We start from the raw sequence: 24971 nt of genomic DNA, 5'->3' as shown, positions 1-24971 counted from the left end.
ATTTTCACTCTCTGCTTATAGATAGCCTCAGAACAATTAGCCCCAACAGCTCTTCATACAACAGCCGGATTCCTATTATCTTCTATTGCTCTAGGAGTTTCTCCAATCTTTCTCCAGCCAATCAAAAAATCATCACCTTTCTTCCTATCAATAAGTTGCTTGTAAAGCAGCTGAAATATTATTGATCTTGCTGGAGTCTTCCTAAAGATTCTGCTCTTAGCTTATTCTAATTCCACCTTATTCTCAAATTCTTCTGCAGCTTTTTCTTCTAATTAAAGCTTCTCAAAGATTCTTTCTTTGACTTCTTAAATCCTTGAAGACCTCAAATCAGAACCTTAGAACTCAAGAATTCCCCTTTCCTATCAGATATCCGAACCCTTGGTAGTCCTTATATAATCCATATCCTCTACCTAACCCCTTATCCCCAAACAACAGTTTGATTTACCAGTTTACCAATTTTAGCCTTTAAAACTTGAAATGAGTTGAAAACTTTCAGATTCTCTCATACATTCATCTGAGATGATAATTCTTTACAAGATCCTCAGAAAAAGATTATATCTCTCCTTAACATTTTATCTGAAAGGAGATTTTTCTTCTCAAATTAATATTTTTCAGCCAGTTTTCTTATTCAAATGCTTCTTTCTGGCCCTTTCTACAACCAATATATTCATGTACAAAGGGGTCAGGTACCTTACAGGGGATTTTAAGACACAAAAGAAGGAATTCATTCCTGTCATGAGAGACCACCACCTATTATATAGATATGAAGATGAAAAAGTGCAATATTGATCATAGGGAGTAACTAGCAGATCAGTCTAACTGGAATATAGAATAGGTGAAGGAGAGTTATATGAACAACTAGAAAGATAGGTAGAAGCAATATTGTAGAATCTTTCAACATCAAGCTAAGGACTTTGCATTTATTTTGGAGACAATGGGGAGTCACTGATGATTGCTTTCATATGGCAATTATATTAACCTATTTTTAATTTTAATTATACCAATGTGATAGATGAGTAGAGGAAGGATTGGGAGAAAACAGAGAAATAAATTAGGAGGCTATTGAAGGAGTTGTTAGGGAAACTATGAAGCCCTGAACTATGATAGAAGCATGTGAATGGAGAGGAGGGGTTGAACTAATTTAGCAAGTTGAAATACTCATAAAATTACAGCATCATGGTGTTTTTTCATATTTATTTTATATTTATTCATTCTCCATATATTTATTTGTTTGTTTATTTTTGTTGTTTTGCTTTTGTTCTTGTTGACTAGTTTGCTTGGTGAGCAATTCCATGCTTTCTAAGTGGGACATAGTTTTTTACTATATCCCAAGGCCACCCACCATACTCTTGACCCCAGTCAGTTTCTCAAATGTTTGGTGTGGGTCAGATTGGAACCTCACTTCTAGAGGGATCTGTGCAAGCCCACTTTATTATTGGAAAGTTGATTCCATATCCATCTGATATCTGGAAAGCTCTTTTGATTTAGAGTTCTCTGAGGGCAGGGACAGATTTTTTTTCTTCCTTTATTGCCTTTCATTAGATTTCCAGTACTCAGTACCTAGATCTAGGCACTTAATAAATGCTTGTGAAACATGTATTATTCATATCAAATTGCTTGCTTTTCATGGTTATAGAAGTAGAGCCTATACTGGATTGCTTTCTGTCAAGGGGAGGGGAAGGAGAAAGATGTAAAACTCAAAACCTTGCAAAAAAAAAGATTGTTGAAAAATTTGTGGCATTTAGTTGGGAATATAAATAAATATAATGTTAAAAACCTTGCTTCTTTAATGGGGGAGGGGACAAGGAAGGGAAGGAGAGAATTTGGAACTCAAAATTTAAATAAAATGAATGATAAAAATTATTTTTACATTTATTTGGAAAAAAGTATTTTTAAAAAATCATTTAATGGGATAGCTAGGTAGTGCAGTGGATAGAGAGCACAGGCCCTGGAGTCAGGAGGACCTGAGTTCAAATTCAACTTCAGATACTTAATACTTATTTAACTGTGTGTATGTAAACACCATTGCCTTACAAAAATCCCCCAAATTAAACACACACACACACACACACACACACACACACACACACACATACACACACATACACACACAAAATCACTTTAAATTTGTCAAAGAACATTGTTTAAGCTTCTACTGTGTGCCAGGCACAGCTTTTGGGTGGTGGGGTATAAAAACAGACAAAAAGACAGTTCTCATCCTTGAGGAGCTCACAATCCAGTGGGGGAGGCAACAAGGACATACAAATGCATAAATAAGCTATATAAATAGGATAAACAAGAAATAATTAAGAGAGAAGGCACTAGAATTAGGAGAAGTTGGATGCGTGTTATTGAGGAAACCTAGTTAAATGCAAAATACGGATTTAGAGTCAAAAGATCTGAGTTCAAAGCCTAGCTAGCACTACCACTTAATACCTCTATATTATGGATGTCTCCTATAAGCAAGGGTAAATTTTAGCAATTTGCTCTTAAAGATAACATAGGTACTTCAGACACACATTTAAATTTAATCTGCATTATTAACAGTTTCTCCATCACTTTCTTAAGTCTAGAAATCAATAAAACAAGAAATCAAACCCTGAATTGTTGTATTTTGTTTCTGAAGTTTAAATGCCCATCCTGAAAATTTAGCAATTTGCTCTTGGTTTGATTTGACTCCTGTCTATGAGCCTCTGATTCCTTGTCTGAGATGAGAGGTTGGATTAGATGAAGGACATATCTAGGTAAAAAAAAAAATGTGGGTTTCTATGTTAAGAACCGTGTTCTGATTTTTATTAATACCTCCATGAAATCTTTAATGAAGATCACAGTATAAAAGCTGAATTTTGTTGTCCAGTGAAGCAGAAAAATAATATAATGTTCTTTCTATGTGGATAGGCTAATAGGAAGGGCTTCTGGTTTGTAAGTTTTAATACTAAAGGCAAGGGTTTGGACCAGGTGTTATTCTGAGCAGTCTCTAAATTCTAGGGTTATATGAATTCTCTACTCTAAAATTCCTGTTTTTTTTGGAGGCAACAAACCATGAGATTTTAAAGATGAAAATCCTATCCAACTTGATTCTCAAGTTTATAACTTTCAGATTGGGAAAGAAATCTCTTTGAAGAATTATGTGGGATGGGAGGATTTGTTTCTTGAACTTTATAATGCTAAAGTTCAAAGAGTCACTCTGTGGAGAGGATGCCATTACTTGTTCTTCAGTTATTTCAGTTCTGTCCAGTTCCTCCTGACTTCTTTTTGTATATTCTTGGCAAAAATACTGTAATGCTTTGCCATTTTCTTCTGCACATCATTTTACAGATGAAGAAAGTGAGACAAACAGGGTTAAATGACTTACCTAGAGTCACACAGCTGGTAAGTGTCTGAGGCCAGAGTTGAACTCTGGAAGATAAGTCTTCCTAACTTTATTTATCAGTTCTCTCTCTCTCTCTCTCTCTCTCTCTCTCTCTCTCTTTCAGATTTTTCAAGGTAATGGGGTTAAGTAGCTTGCCCAAGGCCACACAGCTAGGTAATTATTAAGTATCTGAGGTCAGATTTGAACCCAGGTACTCCTGACTCCAAGGCTGGTGCTCTATCCACTGCACCACCTAGCCGCCCCCAGTTCTTTCTCTTGATGCAACTAGAATTTTCCTTCAAATATTCTTTATAGTTAACTTCTGTATTTATAATAGTCAAAGTAAATTATTCACTCAGTTATTATTAAAACAATATTGATGTTACTGTATATAATGTTATCTTGGTTCCATTCATTTCACTCTTCATTATTTTGTGCAAGTCTTCTCATGTTGTTCTAAAATCATCAAGCTCATCATTTTTTAAAATTCAATAGTATTTCATTACAATTACATACCACAACTTGTTCAGTCATTTCCCAATAAAAGAACATCCTTGAAATTTCCAGTTTTTTACCACCACAAAGAGAATTGCTATAAACGTTTTCCATTCTTCTTAAACTTTTTTCCCATCCATACTCTACAATACAGCAACTTTGACTTTTATGTTGTTCCACATATAGTTCAGTCATTCTCACCTCCAATTCCTGAGAACCTTAGCACCATCCAAATCAATTCACATTCTCCCAATCTTCTTCAAGAGGCCTTTCCTAGTTCATCCCTTTCCCTTTTTTCATCTCCCCCCCCCCACTAATTAATGTTTTCCTCAGAGTGTCTCCTATTTATACTGAGGTCTCTGTGCTCAGCTTCCTTATCTATGAGACAAGAGAGTCAAACTAGATGACCTTTAAAGTGACTTCTGGCTCTTAATCTTTTCTGTGTGACTATGTGTTGAAACAAATTATGTGCTTTTGCTTGAAAAAATTATTCTTTTGTACTTTTATTAAAGAGATCAGATTAGTAGAAGAAACAATGCCAAGATAGCATAAGGTTTTTTTTCTCCCATCATGAATGCCAATAGCTGCTGACATTATATGCCTGAAACCTTTATGTAAATTAAGAAGATATATTGATTTATTAAAGTTTTAAGTTTTCCATGCAGAAACAGCTGATAATTAGTGATGAGCTTTGGCACCAAATTTTTCAGAAAATGAGTCCAGAGCAGGTCAAAATATGAGAATCATGGCACTTATAAGTGTATTTCCCATCATTCATTTGCCTTTATAAGATGCTCAATATTGAGGTGTTTGCAAAGTCTCAATCTCTGACAGAAGAGAGAAACTCATAAAGAGAAACTAAGAAAGGGAGGTAGGAAGGCATCAAAATTATATTATTTCAAAATTTTTTCTAAGTTCATTCCTACTTCTTGTTTTAACCAAAGGGTACTTTGAGAGAGGGAACAGTTGATGTCAGTCTCAATGAGTTAAAGAAAATTGGTTGAAGAAGTAATTAATAAACCATAGTGGATCTATCAACTTTGATTATTCAAATCTATTTTAAAATCATGTTTTTAGCCTATTCCTGTTCTACAATAGAAAATAACCTTCTGGGGGCAGCTAGGTGGTGCAGTGGATAGAGCACCCATCCTGGAGTCAGGAGTTCCTGAGTTCAAATCGGACTTCAGACACTTAATAATTACCTAGCTGTGTGGTCTTGGGCAAGCCACTTAACCCCATTGCCTTGCAAAAACCTAAAAAACAAACAAAGAAAGAAAATAACCTTCTATTGACTGACCTGACTCGATGAAGATTAAGCACACATCTGGATGAAAACTGGGAAACCACCAAACACCCAGCTGTTTCATACTTCTGGAAGTTGGACATCTCTTAGACAAGGCATCCAGATGCTGGACTGAACTTTTCAGGCTTCAACTGGATGGCTGACATTGAATAGGTAAAGTCTGAGACTATTACCATTTTCCTTTCACAATTTCATTTAATTTAATCTTTTTAATCTTCCTTCTATCTATGCCAATTCCCATGTTGTTTCTGTCCAGAATGTCTTAAGAAAACTATGCTAAAAGATTAAATGAGTCCCACAAGCATTTTGAAATATTTTTTCCCTCTTTTCATCAAATTGATTGATTTGAGACCAAACTGACCAATATGTCCTTTAATTATTTCAAGTTTCAAGCAGATGACCTTGTCATAGGAGGAAGAATCTATGAAGCCTAAATATGAAAGAACATGAATATGGAAGTGACTTGGGGAGGCATCAGTTCTGCTGATAACTCAGTTCTTGTGATTCCTTCTTAGTTTCCTAAAGGCAGATTCTTGATGCCTTGATGCTAGGGAATGGAAGAGGATAGGTTTCCAGAAAACAAATGGATTTATTTTATTTTTGTTTTTTTAGGGTTTTTTTTTCAAGGAAGGGTCTGAATAGCATCATCTTGAAGAATAAACTGGGGAAAAGTGTTGGGAGACCTAAGATTCCTAGGGAATCTATTTCCCTCAAACTAAAGGGATCCTGGCTATTAAGAGCTAAAGTCAAGAACCCATTACTGAGAATATCTGTCTGAGGTGAGATAAAGGGAGGTAGGAGTCTGAATGGGCGTATACGATGCTCCAAAGTCCCTCTGAAGATTTTAAAAACAGTCATAAAGGGAAATGTAAGCTACCAAATCATCTTATTTTTCTCTCTCATTAAAAAAAAGATCCTGAACCCCTTTAGTTTCAATGCCTACAATAATTCACAATAAGGCATTGGACAGATCATTTCACCTCTCTCTGTATGTAAAATGAAGATATCAGATGAGATGATTTTTAAGGTCCCTTATAGATATAAGATTCTTTCCCATCTGACCACCCCCTCTCCACCCCCCCCCCCCGTCACACTCAAACAGGGATTTTTGAATGCAGAACAAGTGTTTATCTTGATAAACACTTTGGCTAAAGCCAAAAAAAAAATTCATTGCCTAGCAAACAGCTTTCTAGTATTGAGTCTCTCTGGACTTGCCAAGCTGTTCCCTGGAAAACATATAGTATCACTCAATCCCATGCCTGAAACCTTTCTAATTTGTGTAAGGTGGGGTTAAAATCTCCTAATTTGACTCTGTTGCCTTGACTAGGTGCAAACACTGTGTTATTATTATTATTATTATTATTTATTAAATCAAACAGAATTAAATGTGAACAGGGCCTATAAACCTCCTTGAATCAATCAAAGTCAATGTGTGAGTCATATCTGAGACTCAGTCACATCCTGAGAACTCTGACCAAAAGGGAGAAACTATCCATATCGGGGTAGAAGAGATTCTAATTCAAGAAGTTAGAGCAAGCATTGAGCAATGGAAGGTCTGAGCTGTGTCAGAGAAGAGCGATATCAGGAAAAGTTCTGGGACCTTGTGGACAGAAGACTCTAGATTGAGGTAAGTCTCAAGAAAAAGTTGACTCTTTCCTCCAGTTCCCCAATTTTTTATCTATCTTCAGATACAATAATATAATCTTTTTTGTGGTCCAGATGCTTCCAGAAAACTGAATTTTGCATAAACCACATAGAAACTAGGGGTTAATTAGAAATAAACATAAATGTAAAAATACGCAGAGAACCCAACTACTGCACAGGTATTAGCATTTTTCCATACTGGGGACTTGGAAGTATTTGGACTAGACTCAAAATTCTTTTTTGAAAAATTTCTAAAACAGAATAAAACACCCAATGAATCTTAGGTTCATTATATTGCCCACCCACTGAAAATGAACTAATTATGGTAATGAGATAACTACTTAGTAGGACCTGGCAAAGCTTTTATTTTGCTGACATAACTTTTGAGAGGCCAAGTCACCACTCCACCATTATAAGATGTCAGAATAGAATTTGACTGGAGATATAAGCCATAAAGTGCTATTAAAGTGAGCTATTATATGAATATTGTGGATTTATGAACCTACAAATAAATCACTTCATATTGCCTCAAATTCTACCAATTAGCAATCCATTTAGGTTAATAAACTCCTATTTTAAACTTTAAATACCCTAAACAATGATGGGGGGGAGGAGATAAATCATGCCTTAGTATGAATTAGCTCATTTAATTACTTTCCTGTTAACACCTGGTAGAGATCACATTGAGTTGTAATGAGAGAAAGGAGGAGAGGGAATAATTTTGGAAGTGGGGCATGGGTAGGGGGCATGGCCAAATCTGGATGGGGGCACCATAATGAAGAATACTGGAGATTTAGATGTTACTGGATGTGTGTGCATTTGAGGAGGGGTCCAGGAAATTGGAGAAAGTGATAAAGGGAGATGGGAGAGTGTCAAAAGCAAATTTTACCTTAAAAAATGCTTATCTCTTCTTCTCCTAGACTCAAAGTATTAAGTGTTGAAAGACATAGATTCTCATTCATTAACTTGCTGTGGGTCCTTGGATGTTAAAATCTCTCTGGGCTTTATCTATCATATGAAGGAATAAGACTAGATGAAGAGTTCTTAGCCTTTTTTGTGCCATTGTGAATCCTTTGGCAGTTTGGCATACATATAGATCTGATTTCAGAATAATATTTTTAAATGCATTTTATAAAATACAGATGATTGTAACAGAAATCAATTATATTCAAATATAATACATGAAATAAGTTATCAAAATGATATACAATTTTTGATATAGTAACTTATCTGGTGATAGACCTAATAATTATAGTAATTTTGGAGTAGAAATGAGCATAAATAATATTTCAAAACATCTGCAACATTGGTAATGTGATATAAAAATATCTGTGATTTCTATTGGTAACAAAAACCATAGACATCACTAATACTTCTAATAATACAGGTACTTTGTTGCTGATATTTCTAATTGAAGGCAATGTTACATTTCAGTTAGGGATTTGTGAAAATAGAAGCAATTACCAAGTTCAGGGGATATCACTTTCCCCGAAAATTATTTATCCCAGAACCACTTGGTGTTCTGTAGTGCCTAAATTAAGAAGTCTCTTCCAAAGAGAAAAGAATCTTCTGTCCTTGTCCATATCATTGTCTTGCTCAAAAAAGCCTAGAATAGAAGGTCAGAGGGAAAGGGGTTTGGGGACTTTACTGCTTCTGTACTTTGGGGACATGAACACCCCTTCAGAGAGTTTGTTTCCCCACAAATAGGAGAATATATTCCTCACCTTCATTTATGTGACATGTTGCCTATTTGTGAATCTCCCTACTGTTTTTTTCTTCAATCCTAACTTGGTAGGTGAATTTTGTAGGGTAGATAAACTTGAGAAGATTTTCCACTTTGGGGTTACAGTGGCACACACCTGTAGTCCTTGATGCTGGGGAGGTGGAGTCTGGTAGATTGCTTGAATTAGAAAGTTCAGAACTGACATAGCTGATTCAATTCTATACAGATATGGTGAACCCTCAAGGGAGGTGCATATTAAAGCTTTCAAGCTTCCATTATCACTGGGATGAGGTAAGGAGAGAAGAAAAAAGAGGAGTGTGGAGGGAAGAAAGAAAAGATAGAAGAGAAAAAGGAGGGGAGACAGGTGAGAGGAGAAGAGCCTTTATACTACAGATAAGCCCAAGTTTCTTGAAGGAAAAAATTTTCATCAAAACATTTCTGTCCATGCATTCATCTGACTTATGAAAAAAACATTAAAACTAATGGAAATATCTGGTCATTTTATCTTTGGGTCAGCATGTCCTTGGGCTTTTTAATTTCTGAAGGATAAATATCAATATTGCCTCATAATGTTTGTCCTTCATTTTCAGAGAAGATTATGACATCAGGGAGATGTCATGACAAACACATGAATTGGATTTTGAGTGAGGGGGGCTGTGCTAAGTCACCACCTGCCTCACTTTCTTCTCCAGAGCCATCTGGGTCCAGTGGCCAGATATGAATCAGGACAACTGGAGATGGCCCTGGATGAGAGGCAATCAGGGATAAGTGACCTGCCCAAGGTCACACAGCTAGTGAGAGTCAAGTGTCTGAGGTCAGATTTGAACTCCTGTTCTCCTGACTCCAAAGCTAGAGTTCTATCCACTGTACCACCTAACTTCCCTGACATATGTGAAGATTTAGAATCAACAATACAATTTACAGCTGTAAGGGAATTGAGAGATCATTCTGTCCAGTTGTTCTGAACCTGGGATTGATGAATTAAAAAAAAATTAAAAAACTTCATTTCAGTACAATTAACTTCCTTTGTAATCCTACATATTATATCTTATCAATTCAAAAATATTATTCTAGGAAAGGGTCCTAGGCTTCACCAGTCTGAGAAAAGTTCATTCTGAGAAGTCTTCATCAAATTCCCAAAAGGGTGCAAGGCACAAAAAAATTCAGAATTTTTGATCTAGTCTAATATTTTACAGCTGAGGAAGAAGAGGCCCAGAGATGTGAAATGATTTCTCTCAAGTCACACAGTGGTTAGTGGCAGGACTAATAGTAGAACCCATGTCTTTTGACTCCAAGCCCAAGGCTCTTTCTTCTGCATTCCAGAATGCTTAGTAAAGACTTTTTGATTGGGCTGATGGTAATTCAGACCAGGAGTGAACAACTGTCATTCTGATTTGCTAAGGGTCCCCTTCACAGGGAGTGAGTTGCCAAATAGCTCCTGCTGGGTCCCTGTGATGCTGCCCTGCTGATTCCATGAGCCACAGTGAATAGAAGGAACTGAATTTTCCAGTGCTATCTCATTTCCCTTTGGTAGCCTATACAGAGCTAGGTGCCTTGGTATCCCCCCCCCACATATAATGTGAAATGATTAATAGGAAATGGCAGTATGGTGTGCAGTAATAACATTGGCATTTGGCACCAGAGGACCTGAATTCAAATTGTGGCTCTGCTACTTATACTTTTGTGACCTTGGGGAAGGCACTTCTCTTCTAGGACTCATCGATAAAATGAGGGGACCCATTAATCTTTTGGAAAGTATTCAACTTTAAATCCAATGAAGTAAACAAATTATCTAGCAAATTTGTCAGTAAAGCAATTTTCCTATCATACCATCAGCATTTCAAGTAGGGTATTCTGAGAGGCTTATATAGATAATTATCTCATCCCATGGTATTTCACAGGGTCTATTTCTATAGTGCTCCATGAAATGCTTTGTACAAGTATAATTTTCTGCCTTTTACAGATTAGGAAATAGAAGCTTAGAGAAGGGAAATGACTTCTTTAAGGTCACACAGGAGGTTTAAATCCAACTTTCTATTCTACTTGAGCATTTGACATTACAGAATCCAAACTAATTTTCACAAATTTCTCTCAATGAATATGAGGTTATATTAGAATGCTGTTAGCATTCTTGGAATTAATGAAAAAGTATCAATAGTCTTCTGACTAGCTCATATCTTGGTCACTAAATTTGAGCTGCTCACCTACTTTAAGCCATAAAAATCTTACTCTTCCCTATTGCTAATTAAATTTGGGAAGAAGTAGAATTCCCAGAGAACTGGTCATCCTACCTAGCTTTGCACCCCAAAATCCACATTGTAGGCAGGATTGAAATCTACGGGAAGCTCCATCCTTTCTCCTAGTCAGGTCCTAGCAAAAGCCCTGAATACTGCATGTCATTATGATTAATTGTGGGTAATGAGGTTTTTATGAACCCAAGAAAGAGAAGCGTCTCTGATACTCCAGTTAGTCTCCTATTTGTTTTAAAGCACTCTACGGAGGAGAACCAACATATAATAGGGAATGACTGTTCTAGTGGCACTTTTCTTTTGCCAGAGGCTTAGCTTCAGTAAATTAATATGCAGCTCCCAGTTAGGAATTTTGTGTGTGTTGTTTGGAGGACATGATAAAGAAAAGATTTCCAGTTTCAAAATGCCCCAGAAAAGCCAAGCTCAGAAAGACGTCCTACAAGTGCCGGGTAAAGGGAGGTGGTGTTTGGATACAATTAGGCAAGCATCCAAAGGAGGGGGCTGGGGCGGAGTAGTATTGGTGGAAAGGGGTGGGGTGAGGTGTGGTGGCTTAGAATACTTCTTTTATCAAAAAAATATTGCATGTTTTCGTTATTTTTGAACCTGCCAGAAGGTGGCGCAAATTCACTGCTGATTCTGCCAACCCAGACTCGCTTTTCTTCTCTTCTTTGCTACCTACCCTGTTGAAGTACAGTTCAAACAGAAAAGAAAAAATACATAAACAGGGAGATTTAATCTTAATCGTTTTTCTCTTAAATGACACCCCTCATAAATTATAGCATCTGTCTACTTACTTCCTTCCCGAAGCAGTTGATGAGGGGGCTAAGTAATGAGGGAGAAACACTATAAGGATTTGAAAAGCAGAATTTTGAATATCTTAATGCAAGCAAATGAATAGGATGAGGTTTCTAATGGTTTTAGACATCTACTGGGTTTAGCAAATGACCTCAGTTACGCATTCTGACAAATAGTAAAGAACGGATATGATCAGGAGACATTTCTTGCCATTTTAGTAGTCCTTTTTATTTATTTGTGTCACCACTTTTTGTTTATGAAATATGAGGAAAGCATTTTTATTTTGACCTAGAGACACATATATTCACACATATATAAACACGTGTGTATATGTATATAACACAGTATATATGGATACTAACACCAAGTTGTCATTTTTGTAATGAAAATTAAACTTTCACTTGGAAGGCACTTCCAGGATTCAGGGGAATTACTAGGGGTGTTAGGAAGGGGTGAGGGGGCCTCCACTTGAATGTGTGTGTGTGTGTGTGTGTGTGTGTGTGTGTGTGTGTGTGTGTGTGTGTGTGTTTGCCTGTCCGTGTGTTTGGGTGTGTAGTCGTCTCATGGATTCATTCATCAAATGTTTTCACTTGATTGTGAACTTTTTCAAATTTGTAAAAGCATTATAAGAGCATAGGGAATTTGACTTGAAAGTAGTAACTTTTTTGTAATATCTTTGGAGTCAAGTATCTGTGGTTTGCACTTTTCTAAAACCAGAACTTCCAAGAGGATTTAAAAGCCAGCGGCAAGTGTTCCTGAAAGATAACTGTTTATATAAAAACAAAGTAAGCATGCTGCACACACCCATTTACATTCTCAACAAATTGAGTTTGTATTTGAAGTATCATCAGATAATGTTTATTTACAATGATTTTCTAACTAAAATTTATCCTTTAAAAATCAATTTGGCAAAGGTTTCTTCTAAGTGTCAAAGTATTACATTTTCACTTAGCTTTCCTGTCTTGTAATTTGTTTTATTTGACTTATTTCTTTAAAAACAAGAAAATAATTTGTAAATTTAACTTAATATTATTTTTCTTATTGTGAATGATGGAAAAGAAGTTACAACATTTATCCCAGTATGGCAAAGAGTTGCTCATTTCCCAAACCTAAAATCTTTTCTTGTAATCTTTTTGGGGCTTTTTGTATATTCGGTTTTCAAAATATCTGCTTGCATTTATTTTGGGGAAAGCTATGGTTCTTTGGGAGGGAAACCAGAGAACTTATAATAAAGACAGGTGGTTTTGTTCAACAACTTATTCTAAGAGTTATTTTCATGTGCGGACTGGTAATTTTTTACTTTGTCTAAGTCCAATGTGAGATATTTTCTTCCTTTGGAACATCATTATTGTTTTGCTTTCCTCTAAAAGAATGCCTTGGAGCCGTGACTCATAATGAAACAAATTCTCATTTTCCCCTTACTGAATTCTGAACTTTTTTTTGAAAGGGGAAATAGTATGTATGAAGATGATAAAAAGTTTTATTTTAAATTAAATCCATGTCAGGATGATCAGCTTTTCCTTTCAATTAAATTGCAAAGCACATCTGCATTTTCTATTTCAGTGCTTTTTTTAGAAAGAGAAGTTTCTTTCCTTCCCATATTTTTTCTTTCTCTCTCTTCCTCTTATCTCTCTTTTTTACCTCCTTCCTTCTTTTCTTTTTCTTTCTTTAGCCCAAATACTTACATTTCCCTCAAAATGATATTTAAACCTTTACCATTTTAAATATCTTGACAACTTGAGGAATATTTCTACTTTCATTTCTTTTGGGTGAGATTATTAACTTGGGTTAATTGGGATTGGCTTGTTTAGCAGATGGAGAACAAATTTTAAGCCAAATTGTATTAATTTCCTTTTGGAAGATGTTCTCAGCAAAGTATTTTTAAATCAATTGGTTTTATGACTGTGAGACAACATATGTCAAATGTAATGTCTAGTGTATCACCGGGCTCAATCCAGTTACCTTATTTGTAATTAAGACAGGGAATATAGTCTTCCTATCTCAGCATAAAAAAGGGTTGATTTCTTATCTTCGTTTTGTTTTTTTGTTTTGTATATATCAACAAAAGTGCCTAGGGTCCAAGCTGCTGCCTGGTCTGACCAATGACAATTACATTTTTGGAGGCTAGGGACATGGGACATGTGGAAGAGAGGAAAGTTATTCTTTTTAACCATTTTAATCTGACAGGTTTAATTATTGCCTTAAGGCACTAAGATCATTTCTGCCCTTTAGTTTATCTCAATTTCAGAATTTTTGAAGTTTAAACTCTAGATTTTCTACATATTTTGGTAGAATCTCCTTGTTCCTGTCTCTTCCTCTTTCCTTCCCTGTTCCCTGTCTGCCCAGTTTCTTTTTCCCCCTGTGAAGACAGTGAAGGAGAAAGGAAATGAAAACAAACTACATTTTACACTTTTCACAACAGTCTCTGGAAATCAGTTCCAGCCACTTTAGCAAAAATCGCAGAAACGGGAAGAGAAAGCCCCAAAAAGGAGACCATTATTTATAGCCAGGGAGTTATAGTCTGGCACCATATGGTAGGATTTATCAGATTCTTGCCTTTATTTTTTTCTCCTTCCACATCGGGCAAACAGTGGCTTCACATACAATACATAGTCAGCTTCAGACTCATGCCTTTTCTGGGAACTCCTTTTATCTGAGCCCCCTCCCCCTTTCCCCCCACCACTGCCTCTATTTTCTCTCCATATGAAGTTGATCAAAGAAGCTGTTGTTGCCTTCTAATCAATTTAAGCAAAAATAATTAATGACTATTGGGGAGGGAAGGCATTTTTACTCTTTGTATTTAGTAGCAAAAAATTTAGCTCTCTTCCTTGCTTGGGAAGCATGAGGTTGGAGGGTGACATTGACCAGGTGGAAGGTGGTGTAGGGTTAAGAAGCATCAAACCTATAAGAAGAGTCTGACTTCCTCTTCATTTTGTCTCTCTTTGTGTTACATACTAGGGCAAGCAAGGTCTGCCAATCACTATCATTTCTCTTTCTTGTTCTATAAAGACAGGGTCGTCACAGCAACAGGGACATGACAGGCTGGTATCTATCTCGAACTCCAGGGGGGCCCTAATAGGATTGAACCAAAAGATCAAGTGAATGGTTTCCTATTTTAGGCCTGTAATAACTCTGAACTGCTTGCATATACATGGACCTTACAGTATTATGAGGCGACTTTTAATCCGAGAAAAGATCTGTCTGTTTCCTAGAGGGCTCGACTTTAGAAAACCCTACCAGGGTCTCCCTCCCCCTACTTTCCTGTCCTGCCTTGAAAAAAAACAAAACAAAACAAAACAAAACTCTCCCACCTCCCTCCTCCACTTACCCCCAGTGAAATTGAAGGTGTCATTTCCTTTCATTAATTCATTTTACCAGATCAAAGTAAATATTCTGTTTACAGGGAACAAAGACACCCCTTTTTGGTATTCTATGGAAGTCTCTAGCAGTCAGAAGTTTGCTCATCTCTGAGATAAACTGGCCTTGGATATAACAGCCTGGAGTGTCTCCCCTCCCCAAAATAAACATGGAGGTTTCCCTCATGGACCCCATCAATGCCTGAAACATAGTGAGAAGGGATGTGGGAACTAGGAGGGTGCATGTGATGAGGGTATAGACAGGGTTAGAAAAAGAATTGGAGGAGGGTGTGGGGATGGGGGGGAGAGTTGCTGCTCATGTTCACCACCAAGTCCAGGGGAAACCAGGCGTCAAACAAGACTGACTTCAAAAAAAAAATGAGAATGACTGAGAAATCTGAATGCAAACAAGAATGGAATAATCACTGTCGCCAACATCTGTCACCACAGCTGTTGAATTCCCTCTTTTCTTTCTGGTTGGTGAGGGAACCTTTTAGGCTCACGTGGTCCAGAAATGTACTCAGCACTTGCCTTTAGAAATAGAAAGATTTGGGTCTCTGTATGCTAAACCTGTTAGGAAAAAGAAATCAGTATAGAGTTCCTATTGCTACCTTTTGGGAGGAAATAGCTAGTCAAGACTAACAACTATCTGATGAGTACGTTCAGAACAGGTAATATTACTAGCTGACAATAAGAAAACAGGCTTGGAAAAGAAGCTTGCCTATTTTGCAGCCAGAGGAAATTCCCTTTCCCTTATCCATCTGTGGCCCTATCGCTGGTGCTTATTAAAAAGAGATGAAGTTTTTATTGGGGGGGGATAATTTATTGGTTTTTATTTTTTTAAATTACTACATATTCATGAAATGTAGTCTGGAGTAGTTATTAGAAAGCCAGTCTTGGAGTTCTGCATCCAAGTCTCACTGTTACATACAATATGCTGATTATATGAGTCTGGACAAATCTTTTAATCTTTCAGAGTCCCAGACAACCAAGACAGAAACTCTTAACCTTTTTTTGTTCCATGATCTCCTCTGGCAATCTGGTGAAGCCCATGGAACCCTTCTCAGAAGAATGTTTTTAAGTGAATAAAATAGAATACATAGTATTATAAAGGAAACCAATTATAATGAAAGTTGACATAGGTGCAAGGTAGCTGAGATACAATTTAGATTTGGGTCTCTCCGATATAGTATTTTTCCTATTACATAAAGCAGACTCCACTTAGTGAAAGGATACTATACTGGGAAAGGTGGTAGAAACAGAAACAGAAACTTCATCAAGAAATATAATAGTTCAGTAAGGGAAGAAAATCAAAATAAAATAATTACACTCTAAAGAACTTTGTAATAAGTAGCACAGAAGATGTCTGAAGCTATTCAATGGAGAAATAGTTCATTTCTGTCTGGGGGAATCTGGGGAGACTTCATATAGGAGGTGGCTTTTATTTATTTATTTTACCCCCAAATACATGTAAAGATAGTTTTCAACATTCATTTTTTGTAAGAGTATGAATGCCAGGGGTGGCTAGGTGGTGCAGTGGATAGAGCACTGGCCCTGGAGTCAGGAGTACCTGGGTTCAAATCTAGTCTCAGACACTTAATAATTACTTAGCTGTGTGGCCTTAGGCAAGCCACTTAATCCCACTGCCTTGCAAAAAGTTAAAAAAAAATGAGTATGAATGTCACATTTTTCTTCCTCCTTCACTTACCTGCTCCTTCCCCATGACAGCAGAAAATCTAATATGGGTTTAAATATATAAAATCATGTTTAATATATTTCCATTCTAGTCTTGGTATGAAAGAAGAATCAGAACAAAAGGGGAAAAAAACCATGAGAAAGAAAAAAAAACAAAACAAATTTTAGAAAGTGAAAAGCATATACTTTGGTCTGCATTCAGATTCCATAGGTTTTTTCTCTGGATATGGATAGCATATTTTTATCACAAGTCATTTAGAAATGCTTTTGTTCATTAAACTGTGAGAGGCACTAAGAATATCAGTTGATCATCACACAAAATTGCTGTTAATGTGTACAGTGTTCTCCTGGTTCTGCTCAATTTGCTCAGCATCAGTTCATTAAGCCTTTCCAGATTTCTCTGAAATTCACCTACTTATGAATTCTTATAGGGCAGTAGTGCTCCATTACATTCATATACCATAATTTGTTCAACCATTCCCCAATTGATGGGCATCCCCTCAGTCTGCAATATTTTGTCTCCACTAAAAGAGCTGCTATATAGTTTTTACATGTGGGTCTTTCCCCCACTTTTTCATGGGGTTTAAGAGACTTGCTCAGAGTCATACTGCCCCTATATGCAAGAGGTAGACCTTGAATCCAAATTTTCCTGGCTAGTTACCTCCATGTTTCATTGAAATGTATTAGTAAGAAATAAGGCTAGAAAAAATACGCTTGGGTCAAAGGACAGAGGACTTGGACTTTGAGGTCTAACTAGGATCTAGGTGATGGGAAGACATTGAGGGTTTTGAGCAGAGTAGTGATACCCTAAAAGAAGTTCTTTTAGGAAAATGAATGCACCTTGATTGGCCATTTAAAAGAAAATAGAGAGATGAACCTATACAACTGCATTTTTTAAATGTTTGAGGTAGTAAGGGCAAATGCAAATTGAAAAAAAAAACGATGGGTATGAGAGAGGAGACTGTGAATAAAAGATTTACCAAACATGACTGACTTTATATAGGCAATAGTAGAAAGAATCAATTATAACTAAAGTGCTGGTCTTTAAATATTTATAAACATAATAACTTGTACTGTATATATGTGTATATGTCTTATTTCCTCAAATTGATTTTAAGTTCTTGAGGTCAGAAGTTATGTTATACACATTTTTGGGGGGTATCTCCCAGCACCAAGGACAGTGCTCCACACATAGTAGGCACTTTTTTTTGTTTTTTGGGGGGGGTTTTTTGCAAGGCAAATGGGGTTAAGTGGCTTGCCCAATGCCACACAGCTTGGTAATTATTAAGTGTCTGAGGTTGGATTTGAACTCAGGAACTCCTGACTTCAGGGCTGGTGCTCTAGCCACCTAGCCACCCCAAGTAGGCACTTTGTTGAATGCTATTGAATGATAATGATGGAGCATGGAGTTCTTTGGAATTTGGAGGATAGGAAGAGATGCAATATGAGACATTGTGATTAGGAGGCCTGAACATCTAAGGACAGTATGAGGTTTCTGGGCCTCTGGAGACAGGGCACCAAGAGAAGGAATATGGGAATAGAAAAATGAGTTGGAAAATACTAGAAATAAATTTTATTTCATTTTGTTTTCTTAAAGGGCAGTCCTATTTGTGGCTACCCTTCCAAGAAGCATAATCCAACTGAGGAGGACTAGGGATTTATCCCCCAGGATGTCTAAGGAGGAAATACATCCCAGAAGCTCCTCTGAAAGGATAATCAGAAACTGAATTTCTTATTTTGATGGTCTTCCCTGGGCTCTTTCCAGAGGACCATGGCTGAGGTGATAGAATGTTAGAAGAGGTATAGAAACATTGAAGAACTCTTTGCTTTAAGTATCTAATTTCAACTTCTATTACTGTGCAGCCCTGCCTAATTCGTCTATATGACTGGAGGGGTGGGGTTGGGGGAGTATATATGAATGATCTCTTATGGACTATTGTAATAACTAGAGAACTGACCTTCTTGACTCTGGTCTTTCCTTTTTAAAATTTATCCTTTGCTTTAATACTTTGAGGAACTGTGAACTTACTGATACTTTTAATGCAAATGACAATCTCTGTCTCCCTTACAAGAATATTTGTAACCACATCTAAGTGGTGCAGCTAATAGAGCACTGACCTTGAAGTCAGGAAGATGGGAGTTCAAATCCAACCTCAGACATTTGCCACTTACTAGCTATGTGACTTTGGGCTACCCCGATTGCCTCACATCCAGAGCCATCTCCAGTCATCTTGATTCATATCTGGCCACTGGACCCAGATGATTCTGAGGACAAAGTGAGGCTGGTGACTTAGCATAGCACTTTCTCACTTAAATCCAATTTATATGCTTGTCAAAGCATCACCTCCCCTGATGTCATTGCCTTCTTTGAGAACAAAGAACAAACATTAGCATCATCATCATTTGGTAAGAAAAAAATTCATCACTTAGTGTGTCTTGCATCACCCACTCTCTCCTTCTTGTTGTAAACCTCTATCAGTTTAGAAAGGCTGGTCCTCAGTTCCACTTTTAATAATTTCTCCAAGTAAGACCTGCCATTTCTTGCCTTCTACCAACATAGCTTTTGATAACTTACTAGGGTCACCTCTAGGCCAATTTACTGCATCAGAATAGGATGTTAGAAGAGGCTGTTCTTCTTTTACCAGAATAAGTATTTCTTAGGCATAGGGATGATCATGGTACTTTCTTAGTCCAAGCAAAAAATGGTTTCTCATTGTCTACAGGATACAATAGTCTGAAGATGTTCCCAAGATATTCCCTCATCTTGTTCTTCACTCTTCTAGTCATCCCTTTCCTGTTGAAATTTTTCTCTTCCTTTAAGGTCCAGCTGGAATCCTACCTTCTTCATGAAGCCTTCTCTAGTATTCTAGAAACTGATTTCTCATAGCACTTTGTCCAGATTTCTCCTCTGCACTTAATACATTGTTTTATATTTTTATTTTGTTTTATATTTTGTTTTATTTCATAGTTCTTTGTGAACCATTTGTTCAGAGCTTCAACTACAAGATATATACTCCAAGGAGGTCAATGACAAAAAGAAAGGCCTATTAAATGTCAAAACAAAATATAACTACATTTTTTTTGAAGGAACCAAGAACTGGAAGCAAAATTGATGCTCATCAATTGAGGAATGGCTAAACAAGTTGTGATTCAAGAATATGATATAATAAGAAATGATGATTCTTAGGAATATAGAGAAGCTTGGCAAGATTTATATGAACTGATGATGCCAAATGAAATGAGCATGACTAGAAGTGGGGTGGAAAAATAAAAATTGAATATATTATTTTATAACAATAAAACAATTGGAACAGAATACTATAAAATTATTTGATCATGCTTGCTCTCAGAGAGAAGACACTTCCCTCTACTTCTTTGCAGAGAAGAACTTTGGGTGTTGATCCATATGTTATTATATCAAATTATTTTGAAATAGTAATGATTATCCTGAATTTTTTATCTCTTTTTTGTTACAAGGGTCATCTCTTTGTGGAGAGAGGGAAATAATACCCTGGGAAATTCAGGTCAGTACAAAAAAAGATGTCAATATAATTAATTCCAATCATGTTCTGACTCATAATTAAGGAAAATGGAGCTTTGAGAGGTCTAATAATTTTAGTAAGATCACTTTAAAAGTCGGTGATTGAGCAAATAGGGAGAACATATTGGATCTGTCCATGGTGATCTAGCAAAATTGAGAGACCAGAGAAGAACAAAGAAACAGCAATATCATAAAAAATCCTCAAAAAAAGAATATACAAGAGGGAGGATTGCTCAATGGTATAAACTGCAGCAGAATTAAATTAAACAAGCAAAAAAAATGAGGATTGAGAAAAGAATATTGGATCTGGCAATTACAAGATCCTGCTAACTTTGAAGAAAGCATAATACAGTGTAATGGATAGAACATTGAACTTGAGAGACAAAAATACTTGAGTTTGAATTCTTCCTCAGGCACCTACTAGACAAGTGACTCTGGATAACTCAATTGAAAGTGGGGATGATAATAACTCTAGTACCTGATGTACCGCTAAGTCATAAGGAAAATATTTTGAATACCTTAAAATGACATGGGAATATTAGTTGCTATTTCACCTATGCTGTTGTAGTACAGTGGCATCTCATTTGGAATTAGAGGGCTTGGGTTCAAATCCCAATTTGATAACTCACTACTTCTATGAACTCAGTTGAGTCTTTCTAAGTTCTTCTTTGGTTATCCATAAAATGAGGAGACTGGACTAGTTGATCTCTAGAGTCTCTTGTAGCTCAAAAATGAGCATCCTAATAGTTATGGTATTCCCTGATTTCCTGATTTATCTCAGAAATTTTAAGTGGTATTCCCAATTCAGTGAGAACTTTGATTTATGAATCTGGGTACCAAGGACCTTGTTCAGGGTAGCTATAAAACCTATTTGCCTTCAGGAGAGTAAAATTTCTGCTACCAGTCTTGGGGGAGGGGAATTGATCAGTAAGTCAGCTATTTCCCTTATTAATTCAGATATCCCATCCTCATACCCCACTCCTCCCTTTGCTGCCAGACTTTGAAATGTTGATAATTTTAAGATTCCTTCTGGTTCTCTTTCTTCAGTACCCTTGAATCACTGAGGATGAAGGATTGAAGGAGTTCATTAGGGATTCCAAACCATCCTGAGTCTGCCATGTGGGTTAAAAATAAAAAAAAAATTAATAAACAAACAAATAAATATTATTTACAAAGTAGCAGTTCTTTAAACCCTGGAAAGTGTTATGTAACAGGACAAAAATCTTCCCTTTAAGGGATTAAAAGATTTGCTTTTCCTTGACTGAGAAGACTATCTAATGTTCCATGTAAGAAGGACCCCCTACCAACTGACAGTGTGGAAATTGTGACCCGGGTTTCAATGCTTTGAGGATCAAGTGCCCAGTGAATTTTATTGGGAAGGAGAAGAAAGGAGAAGAAAGAGGAATGAAACTCCATCTCCTCAAATCCTCTTGAAAGAGTGTATTAGGAATTCCTGTAGAGAAAGGAGAAATTTCCTCAGATGAGGTGACTCTGATAGTGAGAGATCTTATTGTAAAATTATATTTTTCCACTAAGAAGACTGATTGAGTCAACTGTTGCTTATCCAGGATCCTGGGGGGAAGGGGCCAGCAGAAGAGGGAAATTGTAAAGAGCTATTGAGTGGAATCCAGATAATCCCCAAACCTCATTTCCCCCATTAGTTACAAACTCCTCCCCCACCTTAATTTTTTTTTTTAAACCAGGGCTTTTCCAAAGAAGCTACAGGGCCAGCTTTGAGTTTAAGCTTCTTTTATCTTTCTGACCCAAGAGGGTTATGAGCTAATGAGCAGTAAAATCAGGGGAAAAAAAGCCAAAAGACTGATATAATCCACAAATTGGATCATCAGCCCTTGAGTAATCAAGAGCTGCTAGGACTAAAACTTGCCTTCCCTCTTTGATGTCATTACACTCAAAAAGTGCATAGATAGGCCTCTTGTGATAGATCTCTTTAGAATGGAAGGTCCTTTCCATACAATCAAATAAAAGCTCATGACAAATCTCTCAAATCCACTGATCTTATGTCCCCCCCAAGGGTAACTTTTATGGGTATATAAGCAGTTGGGTTGGAATTCAGGATCAGAGGATTAAGAGTTGGAAGAAACTGCAAGATTATTTTTTTAAAGATTTTTTTTTAAGATCAGGATTATAACTGGAAAGAACCTTAGAGATCATCTAACTCTAATACAAATAAGAAAACTGAGACCCAGTGATGTGAAATGACTCATATGGCTATGCCATATAGGCAGTGGTATAGTCATAATTTCAAATTCAAATCTTTTAACTGAAAACTTGCAGGTTCTAGTTTTGCAAAGAGGAACTTTGTATCATATCAGGGACCATATGATTTAGTGATAAATGAGCCCTTACCAATTATTTGGTACAACTATGTGCAAGGAACTGAGTCTTAGAGAGGTAAAGAGATTTTCCAAAGGCTACAGTGATGATAATAGCACTTGGATTTGAAACCTGAGTTCCTTCATTCTAAGCCCTATGTTCTGCTGCTTGTGGTTTACTCATTCTTATCAATTGACTACTTTTTGCTGGTTCTTCCCATTCAGTTACAGTTGTGAAGGCATGACATATCTTCCCATGGAAGGGTTGTGAAGATGATGATGATGATGATGATGATGTTTGATCTTCATTCTCAAAGAAGTCCTTTATAACAGGTAGGTGATATCATTACATGGCTGTGAATTGGATTTAAGTGTGTATTGGGGTGCTGTGCTAAGTTACCAGTTTCACTTTCTCCTCCAGAGCCATCTGACTCCAGGGGCCAGATATGAATCAGGAGACAACCTGGATGTTAGGCAATCAAGGTTAAGTGATTTGCTCAAGCTCACACAGCTAGTAATTGCCTGTGGCTAGATTTGAACTCATGTCCTCCGGACTGCAGAGTGGGTTCTCTACCTATTGTGCCATCTAGCTGCCCTGGAAGGGTTGTATTCAGAAGTCTGAGAAATTCACATTTTATTCTGAAAGCTAGTAGCAGCCAGATCCTATCCCTTTAACTACATATAATAGCATCATAAAACTTTAAAGTTGAAAGTATCATTTCGTCTAATATGTCACCCATTTCAGGAGTTTTCTTTGCAATATTCCTGAGAAATGGTCATCCATTTGCTTTTCAAATGCTTATAGTAGCAGGGACCTTGTCACCTCTCAAGAGGGTCCATTTCATTTTCAGATAGCTCTGTTTGAGATTATTCTCACCTATATTGATCCAAATTCTACCTTCCAGTCTCTGGTCCTACTTCCATCCTAAAGAGACTAATTTCTTTTCTACCTGATAGCCCAGAAATTCGATCAAAGTTTATCTTTTTTTTTTACCTTGACTAGTCTATCCTAGTATTTCACATATAACACAATTTCTAGACCAATTTTAACTAGTTGCCATTCTCTCTCTCTCTCTCTCTCTCTCTCTCTCTCTCTCTCTCTCTCTCTCTTTATATATATAATATATATTATATATATATATTCCAGTTTGTTAATGTCCCTCTTAAAATGTGGTGTCAAGATTGAAATTCAATACTCCAATACTGCATGGTCAGTTAAGAGTCCAATGGACATGTACTTCTAATATGAACCTTAAAAGAAATAACTAATTGAGAGATTAATGCAGGGTTGGATTTTAGAGTACCCTCTAAATGTGCTTATTAGGTACGATTAGAAATGTATGGCATTGAAAGGTTTCTAGATAGTATTTTTTATCTCATCTTCATATGATATGTAATCTCATATCTCATTATATATATAATAATTAGCATTTTTATAGAATTTACATAAGATTTGAAAAGTGCTTTACATAGTTTATATTATTTGATCTTATAACCCTGGGAGATAGAGGCTATTATTATCATCCCCATTTGTGACCTCTTTAGTAAAAGACTAAAGTAGCAAAAATTATTTTCAGTGCCTCATCATTTTTGATTTCCCCATTTTTGGTGTCTTCATTTTACCTATACCCCTGCCAAACTAAAATGATGTCACTATGGTTCTGCTCTTTCCAGGTAGGATATACCTCATTTTCTGGCTTTTGTTTCTTCTCAGTTAAAATTTGGGTATTCTTTTTGTCCTGTTTTCTCATGGATTTCTTTACTGAAATGGTAGCTAATCTAAAAATGAAATTAACTGACAAGACAAGAAATTTTAATTTCAACTGTCTTAATATATAAAAACTAGACTAAGATCACTTGAGAAATATGATATTGTGGAAAGAGTGCATCTGGAGTTAGATTTCCTATATTCAATTCTTATCACTGTTATTTTTTATGTGACCTTGGTCAAGTAACTTTAGGCATCTTTTATTTTTTTCTTCATTTATAAAATGAATTGGTATACTAAATGTCTCTTAATTCTAAGTCCTATTGTCTACCCCATAGAAATTGTTATGATGATTAACTGAAGCCTATATTGAGACATTTCTAATCCATCAGTTCAAGAAGATTTATCTTTCTTTTGATATTTTTGCTCTGTGCCACTGATATGACTACCTTACATTGTGCTCATATACATTTTTGTCTTATCTCCCTCCTTCCCTAACCCCCCCTTACACATTAAATTATAAACTCCCTCAAAGCTAGAACTGGGTCTTATTCATTGTCATATACCTCATAGTGCTCCTTTACCCTTTTCTATCTTGAAATTTTTCTTTATATAGAGTAGGGGACCTTGGACTTTTCTATAATAGGAGATAAGCAGGTACTGAGGCACTGAATGTATTAGGTACCAAAAGATGAGTATAAATGATTGATGAGACATTTTTAGTGATATTTAAAAAATCATGGAGGATTAGTTGAAAACCAGAAAGAAGGCAAGTAT

General features: G+C 36.4%; 1 protein-coding gene across 1 annotated transcript in view; it reads left to right on the top strand.

Moving 5' to 3' along the window:
- Nucleotides 1-23488, top strand: part of INSIG2 (insulin induced gene 2) — a 151296-nt gene extending 127808 nt beyond the window's left edge. Inside the window, exons 6-7 of the mRNA XM_074215011.1 lie at nt 20090-20136; nt 22712-23488. Coding sequence (XP_074071112.1) covers nt 20090-20119 — 30 coding nt within the window. The 3' untranslated portion in view covers nt 20120-20136; nt 22712-23488. The remainder of the gene's footprint in view (nt 1-20089; nt 20137-22711) is intronic.
- Nucleotides 23489-24971: the final 1483 nt, after the last annotated feature.

The sequence above is a fragment of the Macrotis lagotis genome, chromosome 1, assembly GCF_037893015.1.
Source record: "Macrotis lagotis isolate mMagLag1 chromosome 1, bilby.v1.9.chrom.fasta, whole genome shotgun sequence".
Classification (NCBI taxonomy): Eukaryota; Metazoa; Chordata; class Mammalia; order Peramelemorphia; family Peramelidae; genus Macrotis; species Macrotis lagotis.
Note: the sequence above shows the minus strand (reverse complement) of the source record. Positions and strands in the feature narration are given on the sequence as shown.